The sequence below is a fragment of the Vigna radiata genome, chromosome 1 (genome assembly GCF_000741045.1).
Source record: "Vigna radiata var. radiata cultivar VC1973A chromosome 1, Vradiata_ver6, whole genome shotgun sequence".
Lineage (NCBI taxonomy): Eukaryota > Viridiplantae > Streptophyta > Magnoliopsida > Fabales > Fabaceae > Vigna > Vigna radiata.
Window position 1 is genome coordinate 1,743,789 of NC_028351.1, and position 23,145 is coordinate 1,766,933.

General features: G+C 31.9%; 1 protein-coding gene and 1 long non-coding RNA gene across 2 annotated transcripts; both read left to right on the forward strand.

Annotated features, from left to right (window-relative positions):
• Positions 1-2,458: 2,458 nt before the first annotated feature.
• On the forward strand, positions 2,459-6,949 carry LOC106770738 (alpha-dioxygenase 1-like). The gene is made up of 10 exons (XM_014656534.2): positions 2,459-2,677; positions 2,828-3,091; positions 3,229-3,378; positions 3,490-3,623; positions 4,904-5,117; positions 5,236-5,381; positions 5,531-5,758; positions 5,978-6,180; positions 6,282-6,525; positions 6,696-6,949. The coding sequence occupies exons 1-10, from the start codon at positions 2,555-2,557 to the stop codon at positions 6,919-6,921; spliced, it is 1,932 nt and encodes a 643-aa protein (XP_014512020.1). The 5' UTR covers positions 2,459-2,554; the 3' UTR covers positions 6,922-6,949.
• Positions 6,950-17,158: 10,209 nt separating this feature from the next.
• LOC111241784 lies at positions 17,159-22,301 on the forward strand. Its single transcript, XR_002668070.1, has 2 exons — positions 17,159-17,553; positions 22,082-22,301. It is a non-coding gene; the product is annotated as an uncharacterized LOC111241784 (long non-coding RNA).
• Positions 22,302-23,145: the final 844 nt, after the last annotated feature.

Sequence of the window (23,145 nt, forward strand, 5' to 3'; positions counted from 1 at the left end):
ATTTTTATTGATAAAAATATAAATTTTGTGATAAAAAAGTTGTTTTAAAAAATTAATTATTATTTTTGATGTGAACGGTTATTTTTATTAATATTTTATTATTAAATAAAGTTTTTTTGACAAGATGAAACAATTGAACTGAAATTAGAGAAGATGTAAGAGTAGATACAGTTCTCACACTTAACTGAACTGTAACTGTTATCAGTTCAGTTTTTAAAAACTGAACCATAAAATAGTATACTGAACTGTTACTAGAAATGGATCAGTTATTTTTAGTACAATATAGTACAGTTAACTGCAGTACAGTACAGATCTGTTATTTTTGCCCAGCCCTAGTTATCACATTGATTGCACTATAATTCTACTCAACTATTGTCGTGTGACTGACTCGCTGTGGAACTCTTTTTCACACCTCGACCGTTTGGTCCATTCAACTCAACGCAAGGTCATGTTTGATCGGTCGGGTAGAACCCTACAGTAACAGTATGTATTCTAACCAAATTTTGGTTAGAGTTGTTTTCTAAAATTATGTCTTTAAATGGTAAAACGAAATACTATATGTATAAAATAAACTAATTCCACTCATGAATTAGTTTTTCTTCGTATAATTTGTACCAAAAGTCTCTTGTTTTATTCTCTTTTTTTCAATATCAATTATAACTATAAACTTACGTGCATAAAATAATTTCACTTTCCCATTAATTATAACATAGACAAAGTTGAATTAATGAGTCAATCATACGTCTCTCTATCTAAAATCTTAGGTCAATGAATTAATGGGTCTTTCACCTTTATATATTGTTCTACTTCCTCATTTTTATCTAATGTGAGACTTAAACTCATACTTGGATTTCCAACCATATGTATGTATATATACATAAACACACACAATTGTACTAGAAAGATAACTTCTTTATAAAAGGTGCTTGTTGGTTATTTTTTGTGTACCTTAGTTATCATCTTTACTTTTTTTTCATTAAGTAAACATAAATTTTTTAGTAAACCAAAATAAATATAAATGTCATTTTTACATAAAATAGGAAACTAACTTATGATATTGGATTGAATTATATTTTGGTGAAAAGTGATAATTAATTCTATTGAAACCTTGTGAATTTAATATTTCTTTCCAACATAACCTATTTCAGATATAAAATGAAATTAATCACTTATAAAAAAAAATACTGATATATGTTTTCTCGTTGGCGCAAGTATATTTCTCGGAAAAAATTATATTAAAACACTCCCGGGTGAGAAAAAATTGATAAAAATTTCATCAAACAATCATTATTGCTAATGCAACTATGATCTTTGCTAATCTAATCAACGACTAATTAAAACCCCACTAATCTTTATCATGTGTTTTTTTTTGTCGGGCAATTTGTTCATGTAAAATTAAATTATAAACATAACCTTATTAATTTGAAGTGGTGTACGTTGCCATCGAATAAATGGATAAAATACGGCCAACTACTCCTTATTTTCCTCGTGGTTTTAAAAAAACAAAATTATAAATATAGTTCATATGTTATTTTCATTTGTTTTATTTTTTATATAAAAATACATTTTATTCATTAGTTTCTCTGTTAGCGTAGGGTTTTTGTTGACCATAAAGAATTAAATCGAAAACGATTTGTCAAATAAAAATAAGGTTTAAACCTCTTTTTGGTCCCTAAGTTATGAGTGAATGTTCAGTTTAGTTCCCGCTTTTAAAAATGTAAGTCTTTGGTTCTTAAGTTATAAAAAATGTATCAAATGAGTCCTTTTTTGATGTTCATGGTCAAAGTACAAAAAGTAATCTAAAGTGCTGTTATTATTAAGAAACAAATCAGAGCAATATAAAGATGTAGCAGTTGTTAAGAAACAACCAAAAACAGTATTTTAAGTCAAAAAAAGAATCATTTGATACATTTTCTATAACTTAGGGATTAAAGATTTACATTTTTAAAAATGGAGACTAAACTGAACATCCGCTTATAACTTAGGAACCAAAAAGAGGTTTAAACCTAAAAATAAAGACCAAAATGTTAGAATTTTCTTATGCAGCCATTAAAATGAGAAGTAAACAGAAGAAAAGTGGCACTAAATAATATATGACCAAAATGTAAATGTCTTGGAACTTTTCAAAAGTAAGAATAAAGACATAATTTATTTTTTCGTGCACGAATTAATAAAAGATTGGAGTATTTGTTTGATAAAAAGAATAAATGAAAATGGCATTAATGCAAGCATTACTTTTTTCGTTTAACCATTTTTAACAATTATGTTCATTTACCATAAAAGAGAGAAAAAGAAATGAGAGGAAATAAAAAAGAAATGAAAGACAAAGATGGTATGTAAGTAATCATAATTATTTTTTGTTACATGACAACCTTTTGGAACATTTTCCACACAAAAAGACAAGCAGATAGTTGTTTTTCCATGTTAGGGTTTTGAATAATGCAAAATTGAAAGCAAAATTTCTAAGCCAAGGGCTATAAATACAAATGCAAACTTACAAAAATATACACATTCATATATCAAACTCATCAATTATATCTTCGTTTTAGCAAACATGTGGTCTGTGATAACGGATCCCATCAGAAACCTTTTTGCAAATGTTGTTCACCAGTTCATCCACAAAGACTTCCATGAAGCAGTGGCCAAAATGACCATAATAGATGCTTTTCTCTTCATTGTATACACACAATTCCTTCTACATCATATTATCATAACATGAATAGTTGTTATTACATTAGTGATAGGATTAAGACATCATTTTCAAAGCATTAATTATCAGAGCTTTAATTAAGTTAAGATCATCACGAAATGAGTCTGTTTTATGCAGATTGTTCATTCCATTGACAAGCTGGGGATATGGCATCGTCTACCTGTTTTCTTAGGGCTATTGTATCTGGCTATCAGACGTCACCTTCACCAAGAGTACAACCTCTTCAACGTTGGAACAACACCAACTGGGATTAGGTTCAACCATTCAGATTTTCCATACAGAACAGCTGATGGAAAATATAATGATCNTTTCAATGAAGTTGCTGGCAGCCAAGGAACTTTCTTTGGCAGAAACATGCTTCCTGTTGATCAGAAGAAAAAGGTCAACAATCATAGCTAGTTATAATAATTTCATAAAATATCAGTGTTTTTACTGCTATAGTTTGTTGACTTGTTCTTATATGATTTTGATCCTTTGAGGATAGTGAATTTTGAAGGCATAGTTTTGTGTGTGTGCAGCTATTGAAGCCTGATCCAATGGTGGTAGCAACAAAACTACTAGCTAGAAGGACATATAAGGACACAGGGAAGCAATTCAACGTGATTGCAGCTTCTTGGATTCAGTTCATGATTCACGATTGGATCGATCATCTTGAGGATACCAAACAGGTCAATCAATTTCTAAAACCATGATGATGTTTTTTATTGTGATAATAAGAAGGTATTTAATTTAATTTGTTCATGAAATTTTGATACATATTTACATACATATATATGCAGATTGAACTGACTGCACCAAAAGAAGTTGCAGGCCAATGCCCTCTAAAATCTTTCAAATTCTTCAAAACTAAGGAAATTCCCACTGGATTCTATGAGATAAAAACGGGATCATCGAACATTCGAACACCATGGTGGTAAGATTTCTACTGCAGTTTACCTCAGCCAAAAGTTAAAGGTTAATGTTGATAAGTTTATTATTCCTACTTCTTATACTGAGTTTATGACTAACATAATTTCAGAAAAAACAGTTTTTAAACGAGGAGCATATCTCACTTATATATTATAAAAGTTTTCGATATGTACTAAGTAATGATACTGACAGAAAATTATAATTTGAAAAAGGAAAGAAAAGATAACTTAGATGAAAAAAATGGCGGCGTATATGCATGTAGAAAATTCAATGCGTGGGGGCACGATAGCGTTTACATCTAACAAAATGGCGGCGAAAGATATAAGATATGTGATTTGGTTTGATTTAGGTTGACCTACCTACATATTTTTGGCAATGGGACATTATTTTACTATTTTTGACCGAAGTGTTGCCAAGATCGGAGTGAATCTTAACGAGAATCAATAATCTTTCTAAAATTTTTAAAAATAAAAATTCATGAAAATTAAATTAGGTAAATTTTTATTTCTTTTATAAATTATGTAATAATAAAATATAAAATCAAATATAATAAATAATAAAATTATTAAGATTTTTTTTTTTTTAATTTTCTCTTACCTTTACCTGTTGGTGTTCATTTCCCACCCTCTCATGCTTACTTTTTATCATAAAGGAAAAAAAAACAGGTTAAAATTCATTATTCTAAATTATGGATTTTTGTTATGTTTGTAATATTCATCAAATATATAAATTTTCGTATATACCTAAGAAAAACTCGTCGAGTTAAGTCAGAACAAAATATATTTTGAAATAAAAGAATGAGTATAAGAGTGAGTATGATTTTTTTTTTTTAAATATCATATCTTTATAAAATTATTTGAACTTTAGGATTCATGTCATAAAAATATAATGATATAATAAATTATATACCAACAAAATAAAAACTTATCTTAAATAAATAATATTAATAATAATAATATGAGATCTTATCAATAATAATATTCAAATCTACTAGATTTGTCATGATTATAAGAAATATTAGTTTTAGTAAAAGTAATATCACACTCATATTTATTTGACACATTTAATTTGAGTAAATTGATCTTAAAAAAGTGAATTTTTGTAATTTAAAAAAAAATAAAAATAAAAGGTAAGAAAAAGTAGTATGAAATGAATGTAAAAAAATTATGTAGGTTAAAGTATATTGGACTAATGTAAAAGTTAAAAGTAGCTGATATGAAAGTTATTGGTATATAGTCTCTGAGAGAAGATGTTTAAGTTGCATGGATTTGGTTGGTGAAATAGGGATGCAAGTGCTGTGTATGGAAGCAATGGAGAAGTTTTACAGAAAGTGAGGACTTTCAAAGATGGAAAGCTAAATATATCAAAGGATGGAAACCTTCTGCATAACGAAAATGGAACAGCAGTTGCAGGTGACATCCGCAACAGTTGGGCTGGTGTTTCAACTCTGCAATCCCTTTTCATTCAAGAACACAATGCAGTTTGTGATTCTCTCAAGGTATAATATTCATAAATTATATCATGGAAAAAACAGTAACCAATCTTATTTTAAAAACAAACTCATCAATTAAAAGAAAATACTAACAAAATACCTGTTTTTAATTGTACTGTTTCAGAAATATTACCCTCATTTGAATGATGAAGAACTTTATCGCCATGCAAGATTGGTGATTTCAGCTGTGATTGCAAAGGTTCACACCATTGATTGGACTGTGGAGCTTCTTAAAACTGATACTCTACATGCAGGAATGCGTGCCAACTGGTAAGCTTCTCGGCACCACACAATTTTCTGACACATTTTACATTAAAAAATTTATCTACTGCCTTTTTTTTTTTTCATTTATATTCAAAATGTAAAATGAAGTGTTATTTATTTCTATTTATTTTTTGAAATTATTGTTTAATTTTCAGGTATGGACTATTGGGGAAGAAGTTTAAGGATACATTTGGACATGTTGGTGGGTCCATCTTGGGAGGATTTGTTGGTATGAAGAAGCCAGAAAATCATGGTGTCACATACTCTTTAACAGAAGAATTTGCGAGTGTCTACAGAATGCACCCACTCCTACCTGATAACCTGCATCTGAGAGACCTATCTGCAACTCCTGGGCCAAACAAATCTCTACCAGTAATCAAAGAGTATGATAATAAAATCTTACCTAAACCTTTCTTTTCCCAAAGACATTACTACATATGTTTCTATTTATAGTTTATAAGAATTGATATTGAACTCTTCAATAACTTATATTGTTTTTAAGAATTGTTCTTATTTTTAAGATTGATATATAAAGTTAGATTATCTCAATAATTTGAAGCATTTTTCATTATCTTTTACCAAAATTCCATTTGGTATTGTAGAATTCCTATGAAAAGCTTGATTGGACTACCAGGAGAGAAGACATTATCAGAAATAGGAGTTGCAAGACAACTTGTGTCAATGGGTCACCAAGCTTGTGGAGCATTAGAGCTTTGGAATTATCCAGAGTGGCTAAGAGACCTTGTACCACAGAACATTGATGGCACAGAAAGGTCTGAACATGTGGACCTGGCTGCTCTTGAAAGTAAGATATAGACATACATATATATATGTAAAAGTTTATGTATAGTTTTAATATTAAGATATAAACGTTATCTAGTTATTAACCCTAAAATTATGATGCAGTTTACAGGGATAGGGAAAGGAATGTGGCTAGATACAACCAGTTTAGGAGGTCATTACTGTTAATACCTATCTCAAAGTGGGAAGATCTAACTGATGATAAGGAAGCAATTAAAGTATTGGAAGAAGTATATGGAGATGATGTTGAAGAACTTGATCTACTTGTAGGTCTCATGGCAGAGAAGAAAATAAAGGGTTTTGCAATCAGTGAGACAGCTTTTGTGATATTCCTCCTCATGGCATGCAGGTAAAAGGAATAACATTAAAATACCAAATATGTCTGTTATAAAATGTTTCTTTGTTCTAAAGGATTCATTGTGTGTTTTTAAGTGTAACTTTTGGACTTTGTTTTGTGAAGTGATTTTGAAAGGGAGATTAATTGTAACAATGAATGAAACTGTTTTTGTGGAATTGCAGGAGGCTGGAAGCTGATAGGTTCTTCACAAGCAACTATAATGAAGAAACATACACTAAAAAGGGACTTGAATGGGTGAACACAACTGAGAGTTTGAAAGATGTGATTGATCGTCACTATCCTGAAATGACACACAAATGGTTGAACTCTTCTAGTGCTTTCTCTGTTTGGGATTCACTTCCAAACTCACCCAATCATGTTCCTCTTTACCTTCGTGTTCCTCATTAATATGTAATTTCGATATTTATGTGTTTTATTTGGATCTATCTTTTGTTAAGTTTGAATTAATATGTATATTTTTATCTTGTAAAACACTATGTTTCGATCTATATGTATTCAGTCTTAAATGTATTTGAGTTTGAGTGAATACTATAGTTTGTTTGTATCTTAAAATTTTCAAGGAAGAAATAAAAGTGTATGTAGTTATGTATTTTTAAAGCATGTTTGTTAAATTCTAGTCTATCTTAAACTTCTTGTAATTTGATTAAATAATATTCTTTGTCGATTATTTTTGTTTAGATAACTAGATTCATATTTTTAAATAGAACTATTCTAGTCTATTATATAACTATGAGCACAGACCCTTAGGGAAAATCCATAAATGCACATTTTGAAAATATGACAGACGTGATCTCATTTAGTTTTCTTGTTATTACTGAGTGCTACCCTTAGAAAATTTTCAATACTGTCCACTGTGTGTGGTTGACACCTGTTTTAGACCATGATATTTTTGTTATTTGTACTATATTGATTTGAAAACATAACTATGAAAATAAAACCCTTAGGGAAAATCCATAAATTTCCCCACTGATAATTTGACAGTTGCTACTTTATTTGGTTTTTTTTGTCATTTATTACCCTTACGAAAATTCCAAAATTGTTTATTGTGCTTGGTTAACACTTATTCTAAAGGACAATGATATTTTGATAACTCTTTTTTGACAACTTTTTGACAACAGGTGTCATCATTTTATTGGTCTGTTTAAATTTATGTTTAAAAAAATATTTGAAACGGACCAATCATAGACTGCCACGTATGTATTGTCAAAAAAGAATTGTTAAAGAGACTTTTTCCTATTCTAAATCATGACTTTTTTGTCTTGCACTGTACTCATTTGACATTTATCAGCTTTTGAAAAGTTGAACACATAACATGTTATTTTATTGGAAAATGATATTTTAACACCATTTTTTGACACTATTTTGACACTGCACACGTGTCAAAATGTGATTGGACGATTTCAAATGAAAAAAACAAACTTTGGTTTTTCTCTTTCAAATATATCCCTATTTCAACTTTTTTAATTGAAATCGTCCAATCACATTTTGACACGTGTGCAGTGTCAAAATGGTGTCAAAAAATTGTGTTAAAATATCATTTTCCTATTTTATTCAACCCTCTTCACAGCTCAGTTTGGAGGAGTCGTGTAAGGGTTTAGTTGGTGTATTAAATAGTGCTAAATCAGTTTTAACATGAAAACTTGGAGTCTGGATAATTTATTGGTGCAGTATTGTGTTTTAAAGCTTGAAACTGAGTTATTAGACTATGGATAGTTTGGGTGTAACGAGTTGTTAGATAATGGTTCGTTTAGAGATGTAATTGAATTGTTAGTGTTAAAAATACATAGCGAATGTTTAAATTATAGACAAAATCAAGAAGGAGTCTGGGAAGTTAGATCATCTAGAACCTTAGATTGTATAGGATGTTAGATCATCAGGAGTGTTAGATATCCTCATGAGAACTAAACGGTCCTTAGGTGTTAAACACTTCTTGGATGTTAGACCGTTTGGGTGTTAAAATGTCTCGGATGTTAGACCGTTTGAGGTGTTAGATCATTGAGGATGTTAGACGGTGAGGTGTGTTAGACGATTTGGGATGTTAGTCTATTACAAGTGTTTGGGTTTTATAAGGTATGAGGTGTTAGACCCGAGGTGTTAGGATGTTAGATAGTCTAGGGTATAAGATCATCTAGGGTGTTAAATGTGTTTAAGGTGTTAAAAGGGTCTGGAGTGTTAGATGCGTTTAGCATAACAGATAAGGAAAAAGTCTCTTTACCAACTCTTTTTTGACAATTTTTTGACAACGCATACGTGGCAGTTTGTGATTGGTCCATTTCAAATATATTTTTAGAATAAATTCAAACAGACCAATAGAATTGTGACACGTGTCCTGTTGTCAAAAAGTTGTTAAAAAAGAGTTGTTAAAATATCATTGTCCAACAGATAATTTGGGGTGTCAGACACGTCTCGGGTGTTAGATCGTTTGGAGTGTTAAAACATTATTTTTTTTTAATTTAAAATCGTCCAATCACATTTTGACACGTGTACAATATCAAAATGGTGTCAAAAAATTGGTGTTAAAATATCATTTTGCTTTCTTCTTTCACCTATAATATATATCTCGGATATAAGTATTTCTTCTTAAATCTTGTATTTTCTGTTGGATGCATATTATATGAAAGGTTTACTACAGTTACCAAAAATATTATGGTCCCCGTTTGTTTGATGATGGTGTGAAAACTTGAAATAATAATAATCTTACCAATTAAAATTAGAAAACACATAATGCAAAAAATTTTGTAAACAGTTTTGGACTGTGTATATATTATCTCATATTAGCAAAATTTACAGTGGCTAAATCACGGGTTACATTACATTAGCGAAAACCATTTATTTTCTGAATTATATTTTTTTTTAAGCTTTAGATATGGAATAGGTTAGAAAACAAACTTTCTAAAGTTAAAATTTACTTTTACGTGTACTAACATTTTTTCTTCTAAGATTCACGGTTGCATTAATTTTTTTAGTTTGTCACTTGTTTAAGTGTCTGAAAACATTAATTTTTGTTTTAATCCGTGACAACACAATCACTTTCTTCATTATTGAGTAAAACAAAGACTCTGAAATTTCCATCTCTTCATTATTGAATAAAACAACCTATCTTTTCCCCCCACACACAGTATGTCTCCTCCTTTACACCGTAGAATCAGATATATTGTTTTGGCTTCATGTCAAAATTTCTTCAAGGCTATGGAAAAGTAGTATCAATAGGTCTATTCTTTTGGAAACATCCAACATCAAAGGCCATCACAGGCTGCTCAGAAAAAGCATAAAAGCTTGTCTTTTCCTTAATGAAAAAACAAAACGAAAAATTTAGAGAAACAAGAGAGAGAGTGAGATTGAATCTGGACTTCTGAGTTGGACGAAGAAGGAATTAACAGTGGACTTTAGAGCACCCAGAACTTACATATTTTTGCTAGAATAGAGGTAGGGGAGCTAAACCTTGAAATTGTTAAAAGGGTCGGTCGTTTTTTTTTTTTTTCTGCTCTTTTTTGATCGTCCAATCCTTTCTGAGAAAACAATCCAGTCCGATGGATTGTTGATCTGCAGAAAATACTATGACACTCAAATCAAATATGTCTCATAAAAAAATCTTTATTTGATTAGGATAGATCAAGATTTTTTTTACCTGGACATTAACCCTACATTTATAGGGCTTATAACAATCAAATCCGTTAATTAATCATCAATATCATATATTTGTAAAGTGTAACGTAATCTGACCCATTAATATCTGCTAATATACCTGCTAACTGCTCATGAATGACCATTAACTCCGATTGATATATTTCATATAGTACATAAGTCCCCCAAGCCCAAGATATAGTAGATCTTTATTGGAATAGGTGCACAGGGATTATTTTGAGCTTAAGAGTGGTCGCTCATGTTGTGTTAGGGAGTCTATTTTCGATGCACTTTAAGTTTTCATTCCTTTTTGTACCAAGCAGTGGACTTTAGGAGTTCTCTTTGGAACTATTCCCTAGACTAAGCAAAAAATGTTAGGAGTAGTAGACGATACGATAGGAGTTCTCTTTGAAACTTTTTCCTGTGCAAGAATTTTTCACACAAAAAGTATGTGTTAAACAAAATAAGGTAAACGCTTCAATATTTTATAATATATCTTTATAATGAAAAGGTATCGGAAAGATGAACATAGATGGTCCGAGCGGGTAGGGACTGAACTTGTTGAGTAGTTGACCCTAGGAGTTCTTTTTAGAACTTTTTCCTATGTTGATCAGAGGCACTAGAAGTTCTTTCCTATGTTGAGCAGAGACACTAGAAGTTCTATTTGGAACTTTTTCTCTAGGCCAAGTGACGACTGATGATAAGAGTTCTTTTTTTATAACTTTTTCCTAGCGAAGGCACTGGAAGTTTTAATGGAACCTTTTCTCTAGGCCGAGCGGCGACTGATAGGAGTTCTTTTTTAGAACTTTTCCTATGTTGAGCGAAGACACTAAAAGTTCTATTGGAACTTTTTCTCTTGGTCAGGTGGCGACTGATAGGAGTTCTCTTTTAGAACTTTTTCCTATGTTAAGCAATAGAAGCTAGGAGTTCTTTTTAAAACTTTTTCTTGTGCAAGATATTTTCATTCATAAAAATATGCGTTAAACAAAATATTCAATCTTTTATTTTTATAATGAAAAGTCATTAGAACCTGACAAGGTTGGACTTTGGTGGTCCAACTGACCAAGCGGTAAGGGATTGAACCTTCTTGTGCAGGATATTTTTACTCACAAAAATATGCGATAAATAAAATATTCAACATTTTATTTTTATAATGAGAAGGCATTAGAACCTAATAAGGTTGAACGTTGGTGGTCCAATCAACCAAACGTTAAGGGATTGAACCTTCATGTGCAGGATATGCATTAAATAAAACATTCAACATTTTATTTTTATAATGAGATGACATTAGAACCTGATAAGGTTGAACGTTGGTGGTCCAATCGATCATTGAACCTTCCTGTGCAAGATATTTTTACTCTCAAAAATATGCTTTAAATAAAATATTCAACATTTTTTTTATAATGAGAAGTCATTAGAACATGATAAGGTTGTTGGTTGTCCAACTGACCAAGCGGTAAGGGATTGAACCTTCCTATACAGGATATTTTTACTCACAAAAATATACATTAAATAAAATATTCAACATTTTATTTTTATAATGAGAAGGCATTAGAAACTAATAAGGTTGAACGTTGGTGGTCCAATCAAACAAACAGTAAGGGATTGAACCTTCCTGTGCAGGATATGCATTAAATAAAACATTCAACATTTTATTTTTATAATGATATGACATTAGAACCTGATAAGGTTGAACGTTAGTGGTCCAATCGATCATTGAACCTTCTTGTGCAAAATATTTTTACTCACAAAAATATGCGTTAAATAAAATATTCAACATTTCCTTTTTATAATGAATCGTTAGGAACATGATAAGGTTGTTGGTGGTCCAACTGACCAAGCGGTAGGGATTGAACCCTCATGTGCAAGATATTTTTACTCACAAAAATATGCATTAAATAAAATATTCAATATTTTATTTTTATAATGAAAAGCTATTAGAATCTAACAAGGTTGAAAGTTGGTGGTCCAACTGACCAAGAACCTTCCTGTGCATGATATTTTTACACACAAAAATATGCGTTAAATAAAATATTCAACATTTTATTTTTATAATGAGATGGCATTAGAACTTGATAAGGTTGAACATTGGTGGTCCAATCGACCAAGCGGTAAGGGATTGAACATTCCTAAAAGTTCTCAAAACAAAAGACATGCCTTTAGAAATTATTATGAAATTTTTTGCTCTTGTTGCAAAACCTAGTATTGATCTGAAGTAGCGATGTCGAGACTGAGCGTGTGTCTGGTTCCTCGTGGTTTCATGGGAATGTCGCTCAGCCCCACAGTGGGTGCCAAATGTTTCGATTAATATTGTTCGAGGTTCGGTCGTCCTTCCTTACTCTGCTTTCTTTCGGTTGTTCAATCATCTCCGAGAACGCAATCCACTCTGATGGGTTGTTGACCTACAGAAGACACTCCGACGCGGATAGATCAAAGTTCTTTTACCTGGACATTAACCCTACATTTATAGGGCTTATAGCAATCAAGCTCATTAATTAATCATCAATACCGTATATTTGTAAAGTGTAAGACAATCTAATTCATTAATATCTGCTAACTACCCATAAATAACCATTAATTTCAATCCGTATATTTCATACAGGACAAAACCATTTCTTTACTCATTGTAGAACTTGTATGATTTCCTTGAATTGCATTCTGTTGCATCTTGAATGATCGGTAGAGATGCATGTCATATCTTGAAAGCTGGTCATGAATTTTATTGCTGTAGGATATACCCGTTGTTAACTCTGATAAATATGATACAATCATAAACCTAGCTGAACAAGTGTTACTTCACGGTTCTACACAAAGTGTGTTTCTAGTCATATGATTGTCGCAAGACGATGTCTTTCTTTAGTTTATGGTTACGCTTGCTGACTTTGGTTGGGAGGCACGAAACAGTTTGGCAATAGAGAATAATCGAAGGTTTGGTATATAGAACCATTTATTCCATGTTATCTAGCTTTGTATTTTATTTATTTGGCCATAATTCATTATGCTTGTAGTTAATTTAAATCATTTTGACTCTGCCACATGTCGTAGCCCACTAAGTTTTGTTTCTAGCATGCTCTCTGTTAGGTACAATTATATAGTATAAGTATTAATAAAAAATAAGACTGAACTAAGACTGTTTTTCTTTCTTTTTATCAAACGGTGCAAAGGTTTATTGGTTTAATGTATCTGAATAGTTGGCTTCAAAGAGCGTCTTGCAATTTTTCTTTTTCTTTTTTTATATTTTCTTTTATTAAAACTGCACAGTTTTTTTAGAGCATGGGCTTGTTTATACAATGATTTTTAAAATAATAACAGATAGGCATGCATTATCATATGAGTGGAATTTTTTTTTATTACATTATTCCCTTGGCCAGAACTTTTGGCATGAAGGTGATGATTATTCACACAAAGTATTCTTTAATTAGTATAAGGGTTATTTCTAAACAATATTATTTTAATGAATACGTGTAGAATCAAGTGTGTGTTTCTATACAATGGTGGAAATTGTTTTCCTTACTTTAATTTGATAAAATATGTGTTTCAAAATGGCTGAAGGAAATTCACAGTTGTATATTGTGAGTGGACTAGGAATGATTCTTTTGTGCAGCAATCTGCCCATGCAAAATGAATGAGACTTGCACCCCATTAAACAACCTTTTCCCTTTCTACAACATAGTAAAAAGGTCGAATTTTAGAAATTTACTGTGACCAGTACAGAGGTCCAAACATTTCGAGTTAGTAGTCATTGAAAAAAAAATTTGAGTCTACATTTCAATCCAAAAAGAATAATCTCTTTGGAGTTAGGTGTAGAAAGCTACAAATAAAACAAGTACCAAAGGTCGGAAATGGCAGACAATGAAAAACGTTAAACTTTAAAGAATTTAATTGTACTTGATGAAATGTTTAAAAATTACGAGTGAGTAGTCATTGAAAATATTTTTTAGTCTAGAATCCAACAAAACAAAAATAAACTCATTTGAAGTTCTGTAAAAAAAATAAATAAAACATTGAACAAAGGTCGAAGTTGACAACACTTTGTCTTGAACGTGTTTTTGGATTTTAATGCAAATTGACATGTGGTTAGTTTCTTTGAGATTTGATAGAATAGCCTTGATGATTCTCTAGTTTTATCGTGAATAACCAGGGGAGATTTATGTTTTATCTCGGTAGTTAAAAGAATAATTCCTTTTACCTGTGTAAGGCGATAGGTGGATTCAAGTCCTGCTATTTTCCTATTTCGAGGGAATACAAATAAATGTCTCGCTATAGGTTTATGTCTCGTACTGAGTATTGTGTTTGGTGAATGGATGTTACTTACCAATGTTTTTACTCATAATACCTTGAAGAATAAGGGAGATACGTCTGAAGTTGCGTGTGGAGGACGACTTTATCCACGGTCCATATGAGGGACCGGTTTTGATATATGTCTATCAAATGTAATTATAGGATAGAACCGAGATAGGTCCAATAGCTAAGTGTGAAGGACCAGTGTCCATTAGGTGTGTGTGAAGGACAAAAATCGATAAGTCTAATATCTAAGTGAGAGGGATGGAAAATGGAGGGAGACTCGTGTTCATTTATTGTTATTATACGATACAATATCAGGGGATAACACTTAATGTTATTATTAGATGTTTGAAGTGTGAAAATAAGTTTATTTATAATTTATGTTTCTCTATACTTGGTTAGCTCACCCTATTTATATGCCTACGATGATCGTATAACTCATGTCGTTATACGGGAATAGATAATGTTTCAGGTAAAGCTGAAGAAGTTTAGTGCGGGGATGCGTTGGAAAAACTCTATGGGACTTTTAAAATATGTATTTTAAATTGTGAAATGTGTGTTTTGTAATTCTAAACAGTTTTTAAGATTCGGTCTATATTTCAATAATTATTCTTGAAAATTTTCATGTTATTATTATGTAATAATATTAAAAGTTATGACTTTAAATGTCATCGAATATTATGTAAATTTTTTTGTGACACTCTAAAAAAGGGTGTTACATAAGGTGTTAGACGCGTCTGAGTTGTTAGACCTAGACTGTCTTCGGTGTTATACCGTCTAGGGTGTTAGACTATTTGGGTTGTTAGACCGCCTAGGGTGTTAGACGCGTCTGGGATGTTATACCGTCATGGGTGTTAGATGCGTTTAGGGTGTTAGATCGTTTGGGGTGTTAAACGCATTTGGAGTGTTAGACTGTCTAGGGTGTTATACTATTTGAAAGTGTTAGACTATCCAGGGTATTAGACATGTCTGGATTGTTAGACCGTCTGGGATGTTAGACCATCTTGGGTGTTAGATGCGTCTAGGGTGTTAGACGGTCTAGAGTGCTAGAGGGTCTAATGTGTTGGATCGTCTAGGTGTTAAACGTGTCTGGGTGTTAGACGCTTGATCATCTAGGGTGTACAAGACTTAAACAACAAGATCATTTCATTTTCAATATCTATCTTTAACCGGTTCATTCTTTAAATCTTCAAAACTTCTCTAAACATCATCATCATTATCAAAATTCTTTATTAAACCCTCTTCTTCTTTTTCTAGTAGTTATACAATAAGTCGCCTGGGGTGTAACAGAGTTGTTAGACGATGTGGATGGATCGCCTTAGGGTTAGGCTGAGTTGTTAGACGATGGATCATCGGTTATAAAATGTTTTATAATTTACTTGTGGCCTCTTAAAATGGAGTATTAAAGAAGGCGTAGAGAGCTTAGCCTTGGAGAAGCTTAGCCGAAAGAGTTCATAGAGCTTGGTTGAAGGAGTTTAGCCATGGAGATTTGGGCTAAATGAGGTCAACCCTAAGAGATCGGCTGAAAGACCTCGTCCTTTGAGGAGCTCTACCTTGGAGGAGCTTGGCTGAAGGAGTTCAGATAACTTGGTTGAAAGAGCTCAACCTAGAGGAGCTCGATCTCGGGGAGCTCAGCTTATGGGAGCTCAGCCTAGTGGGAGATCGGCTTGGAGGAGCTCGACGCGGAAGCTCGACACGAAAGTTTGGCCTGGATAAGCTCCATCTGAGGCTGCTAGACCTACCGAGCTTGATCTGAAGGACCTCAGCTTAGGGAAGAACTCGACTTTGGGGAAAGTTGGGCCAAGTGGGAGAGCTCGGTTGTAAGGGAGAGCTTGGCCTTGATGGAGAGCTCTTGGAGAAGAATTTAGCCTTGATGTAGAGCTTAGCTTGGAGAGCTCGAGCTAGAGAGCTTTGCCTGAAGAGCTCGGCTTGGAAAGCTCAACCTACAGAGCTCGGCCTAGAGAGCTCAACCTATAGAGCTCGGCCTAGAGAGCTCAACCTATAGAACTCAGCCTAGAGAGCTCAACCTATAGAGCTCAGCTTGGAGTGCTCAACCTAAAGAGCTCAGCCTAGAGGGGTCGGCCTAGAAGAGGTCGCTCTATAAGAGTTCTGCTTAAATATCTCGACCCTAAGAGCTCGATTAGAGGAGCTCAAACTGGACAATTGGGCTTGGGGAATTCAATCTAAGTGAACTCAGCCTATGAGAGCTTGACTTGAAGAAGCTCAGCTTGCAAAAGGTTGGCTTAAAAGGAGCTCGGCCTAGGAGAGCTCAATTGATGGAGTTTGATCGGGATAGCCTAGCTTGAGAGTTCAACCAAGAAGAATTTAGTTCAAGAAAGCTCGATTTAAAGGAACTCGAATTAATAAAACTCATCTTAGACAACTTAACCTATAAAAACTTAACCTACAAAAATTCAGTTTGTCATAATTCGATCTAATTGAACTTATCTAAAAGAGCTGATACTTAAAAACTCAAAAACTCAGTATATAATTAAACTTATTAAAAGAACTAATCGTGAAAAAATTAACCAAACATACATACAATACAATTATTTTAATAATGAGAGTTATAAGTATACAACTTAGTTTTTATAATATCTAATTACTTACCAATTTCACTACTTTATTATTTTTATATACAAAATAAAAACGATTATTAAAAAAAAAAAAATGCATGTGAGTGGGCTGAGAGAAACAAAGAAGAGAAAGAGATAGAAGCTTATTTGGGAGGAACAATCTTCCTTTCTTTCATTTGTTTTCTTTCCGCAATTGTGACTCCAGTACGTGACACAATTATCAAAGTTGTCATGGGCATAACATAAAGCACCAACACTCAAAATCAGAAACCATACATAACTTTTCATCGTTACACTCCGAATCCTCTCCAATTTTTTATCTTCTTCTTCTACGATCACGAGAACACAGCTCCAGGATCCACTTCATTTTCACTCTTCATAGACCCAACCATCAATGTTCGTCTTCTCGGCACCGTCTAACCCTTGCCGCCCTTGCCTTGGCCCGTTCGCTTCTCCTCTCGGCGCCCCTTCATAGAGTCGCCGCGCACCCCCTCCGTTTCCGGAGTCGATGAGGACAATTCGCCTCCGATCTCAGGTAAGCCCGATCCTCTCCTGACCTTGCTCTGTATCCCCTGTTTTAATCCCTTTATCTTTATAGTTTGGTCTCTGTCAGATTCACTGCTTAGAATTTTGTTTGATAATAGTTCGAATTTGGTGTGTTCCGGAACTTGTGTTTTGGGTAGATGTGATTTTAGTCTGTACCTGTTTTTATGAATTCTGTGAGTTTTATGTGGAATCGAAGGAAGCCTTTCTAGAATGTTGGTGACAAGACCTGTTTCCAATGGGAGGAAGGACGTTTTTGGTTGTTGGAGTGAGGTTCTGGAAAATCATTGATTGATTGTGTAACTGGTTTCATTGATGAAGTTTATTTCTGCTCATTATGGATTGTAGTGGTCGGATTAATATAATATAATTTTGGGTTTTGCTCTATTCTTTTTATTCGTTGGTAGCATGTTTGTGATTGTTTGATTGTGAATTTTCTGGGCTTGTTTCCAGTTCATGTTCTTGCGTTTTCTGAGTTCATTTTGTGGTGGTGTGACGATCCTCGATTGCATCTGCTGTTTCGATTCTTTTGATGTTAATTGCATTTGATTGGGGTACTCTTTTGATGCTACATAGGTGCAGTGGTTTTGTTTTGATATATACACGACCGTGGGATTCGTGCTTCTTATCATAATCTTAGTCGTTTTTTGTTTTTATGATGCTAATAAGGGTTGTACATGTATATGTGTGCCTATGACTGAAACGATTGAAATGATAGTGATGTTGTGAAATATATAAATGATATTAAATTCTATATATGTGATAAATGTTGTAATTTGTGTAAGTTATATGATATAAATTGATTATATATTTAATTTGAATATTAAGAAAGTCACTCAAGAAATATGGGAAAGAAATTGTTGATAGTTTTTTATTTTGATCCAAATTATAGTAACACATTCCATACTAAGATTTTGGTCCATTAACAGATTATAAAATTTAATAAAGATCATTTGTTAAGTTTGTTTAATTATCATTTATAAGATGCATGAGACGATAAATAGATATCAATAACTCATATTTTCTCCATGAACATTAAATGATGATGAATATCTTATTTTTTTCTTTTATAATTTTTTTTATTACATGTATTACTATAAGATTTTGTCATTGGAAAATTTCACCAACTTGACTACCAATATTTTGTTACAAAAATCTTTCTATGACAACAAAAGCAAAATCAATAAAGTTCATTATACATGGTCTATGATCATCTAACAAATTTTTTTATAACCATCTAAGATAAAGTTTTCATTTAAATTTATGAATAAAATAATAATTTAATATGATATTAAAAATATGATACCTATTATTTTATATGGTGGTGAATACGATATAAATAATATCATTAGAATTAAATTTGGAGATTCTAGAACTCTCAGATTCTCTTGTGACAAAATAAATTTCAGTTACTGATTTGGTTGTTATATAAATAAATTTTATTATAGTTGCTATTTTGATAAATTTTTTTATTGTAACAAAGATTATATTATTTATATCATATTCATAAAATAAAAGGTATCATCTTTCCAAGATCAAATCAAAATACTATTATATTTATAAATTTAAATGAAAACTTTACTTCAGTATTTTTTTAATAGTTCACTGGATTTATAATTAGATGGTTGAGAAAAGAAATTGTTAGATGGCCATAATCCATGTATAGTAAATTTTATGGATTTTGCTTTTGTTGTCATTGAGATATTTTCATGACAGAATCTTGATGTCTAGTTTGTGCAATCTTCTAATTTACCAAATTCTCTAGTAGTATAATATAAAAAAAAAAAAAAAACACTATGTAAGCAAAAATAAAGATATTCATTATAATTGAATGTTCATACGAAATTAATGAGTTATTGATCTTTATTTATAGTCTTGCATGACCTAATTAAATAAACTTAATAAATAGAAGTCATTAAATTTGGTAATGTGTTACAAAATTTCATCCTAGAATGTGTTATTATAATTTTATCGAAATAAAAGAACAATTATATCAACATAATTTCTTTTCACATTTCATTGATTTTTTTAATATTTAAATTGAATGATATATATATATATATATATATATATATATATATATATATTATCATTTTCATTTTAAAGTTAAATAATTTAAACTTATGATTTAATTTTTAAAATTCTAAGACATAATGTTAATAAAGACCCTAATCAACTGTAAGCCTAATTCATGCATAATGTAAGACATATGCCTTGTTCTTTGTCAAAAACGAAACAATATTATTGAAAATTTTTAGTAAATTCATGAAAGTATGCTAAATTTATATCCTTGAAAACTAGTTCTACTAGTAATATAATAAATGAAATTACCAAATATCTTAGACTTAATTTAGAATACAGTTAGCGTTATTAAATTTATACCATTGAAAAATACAATTAAATTATTACTGTATTTAATCAAATATATAAATTTTTGAACATTAATATTAAGAAACTATCTCAAGTTCAAAAATAATTCCAGTTAGACTCTCAAGTGAATTGTACCATCACACAACACCTAAAAACACTAATTGAAAAAGTTGAAATGCACATTAGAAAAATAAATTAAATATTGGTTTAGACTAATTAAAAGAATTATAGTAAAATTTGTCACACCCCATTTAATACCCCTCCTTAGTGGGGTACACATGTCAAACCGTCCGATCTTCCCTGATAAGTGGGAGACCAACTCTGCTAGTAATTAATTCCCTTTCCCCGTGATCCGTGTAATAGTAGAAGGAATGTGAACTTCCAGGAAGTGGAAGTCAGGTGGCAAGCTGGGAATGGGCTGGACGTTCTTAGTGGAGGCAGTATTTAAGGTGAGATTGAAACCTGACGCCACTTTTCTCATGCAAACTTTCTTCTTCCTCAAACTCCAACTTCCTGAAAACTCAAAATCTCCTTCTTCTCTCTAAACTTCCCAACTTTCTCTCTAGATTTCTGACCTTCATTTCTTCTCCGATCACTTGCATCCATTCAGGGTTCTTACTACCGGCACCAAGCCCTTCAACTTGCACCAATCCAAACCTCATTCTGAACTGGTAAGTGTTCCGGACCCTTGAAGTTACTTGGTCTTCTTGCATGCATGCACCAGTAAAGCTTGCATGTAACTGTTAAACCATTTCTCTGAACCTACTTTTGTATTTAATTCTAGAGCTTTAGAAACCTTAGAAGAGATAGTTGCTGCCAACCAACATTAAACGTACTAGCTGGAATTAGAGGTAAGGGAAGCTTATAAAGTTTAATTATGATTTCTTTGTATGGTTGGTTGCTGGATCTAATGTATGTTTGATGATTTTAATGGCATGATAAAAATGTGATATGTTATTGTATGAATTGTATGATATGTCTGAGTTTAAATTCTGTATTTAGTATGAACGGATGAAACTTAGAGAAAATATGAATTTGTGATCGAAGGTCATTAGGATCATTCGGTACTCCCCTTTTTACCATCCGGTCCATTCGGACGGTTCGGCATAGTGAGTTTACTAAATTCAGTTTGGTTCATTTAATATTATTATTGATAATTACTTAAGAACGTTGGTCATAAACCAAGTGTTCGGTCTTACAAGTGTTCGGCCTTAGGCTAACACTTAGTTTATGAAGCATTTGAATTTAATATTCTTCCTAGCCTTCGACCATGTTAAGAGCGGTCTTATACCAATACTTAAATCCTTAAAAACGTTCGGTTTATAACATTCCTTGCCAGACCGTCCGGATGACTATCACTTATAGCCCATCCTTTGGTGTCCGGTCTTATTCCTTGTCGGACCATCCGATCACTATTAATCATAATTCAATCTGTGGTATTTAGTCCTGTTTATTGCCGGACCATCCGGTCAACTATTCATAAATCCTTCTATGGCATTTGGTTCTATTTTGTGTCAGACCATCCGGTCCAATCTTCTTGTTTACTCAAATCTCTCATTCTATCATTGACCGTCCGGTCATTTTCTTAACGTCCTTCTTTTGTGAACGTGATAATGAACATTGATTGAATTTGGCTAAGTAAGGGAATTCCAATGGAGGAATGTCTCATGAATTGGTGATGGTTGGTAAAGTATGAACATGGTCAGACTCTGGTTGTCGTCCTGATCCTGATATTCCGTGATGACGCTTTCTCATGTAGAGAAAGGTTACTCATGTGTGGGAATGACAGGAGGTCCGCGGTCATAAGATCAGATGATCATTGTAGGACCAACCTCGGGTGGCAGTTGATAGTTCAGGCAACTACTACACCACACCGGGTGCTAGGGACGTCGAGCTACGTGGTTCATACCGTCCGGACAGTGTCTTAGTGGTCGGTCATGATTAAAGGAACGTAGTATGCATGTGTAGTAATTGTGTGTATGAAATGTTGATTGGTTTCGGTTTGTATGTTTACTTGTATGATTGAAATGATTAATTAAATTTACATAAGCTTACCCTTATCTGTCCTGTCTTTGTGTATGTTGTCGTTCGGTATTTGACCGTCCGGTTATTCCCTTCAATGCAATGATCATCCTTTTGGGTGTGAGCAGAGGGTATCTTGGAGGACACCTTAGAGGATACCTTGGAAGATGTTGTGCATGTCGAGCAAGCAGTGGAAGCCATGCCGGAGAGCTGTGTCGGACCGTCTGGTCCTTAGAATAGTTTTCTTTCATCTTTTAGTATAGATAACCGTCCGGTTATGTTTTGTAAAACCGTTCGGTCGAACTTCTAAAATCTATATTCAGCCTTCACTATTGTACAGTTTTAAAATTTCAGTGTTATTTCTACTTCCTTCATCCACCTATACTTATTCACCACTGTTCTCACTTATTATTCATGTTAACTCCTAAAATGGATTGTAACTTCTGTTATATATTTATTGGGATGTTACAAAATTAACAAAATCAAAAACTAAAATTTATTCCAGAATTAAGAATTCTGTAATAAATTTGATTAAATGGAATTATTAATGTTAATATTCAATAATTAGTATATTTGATTAAATACAATTATAATTATAATTTTATTTTTCATGAATTTAATAATGCACCATGTTTTATAATTTAAGTCTTAGATATTTTGTAATTTCAATTATTATGTACATAAATTTCTTTTTAAGAATATAATTTTAACACACTTCCAATAATTAATTAAATGTTTTCAGTAATATTGTTTTAATTTTTGAAAAAGAGCTAGAAGTATGTCCCTCAAGCTTTACAAGCATGGATTATGTTTATGATTGTTAGGGTCTTTATTAGCATTTATGTTAGGTTTAAGTATTTAAAAAAAAATGTACTTAAAATTATTTATTCTTTAAAGTTAAATTGACTATATATATATATATATATATATATATATATATATATATATATATATATATTCAATTTGAATATTAAGAAAGTCTCATAAAATTTGAAAAAAACAATATTGTTGATAGCTTTTTATTAAGAAAGTTATAGTAACATTATTCTAGAATAAAATTTTGTTCAACTAACAAATTACAAAATTTAATAAAGCTAATTTGTTAAGTTTTTAAAAGATAAATGAGATTATAAATAAAGATTAATAAAGCTGGTTTGTTTAATTAACAAATTACAAGATGATTTGTTGAATT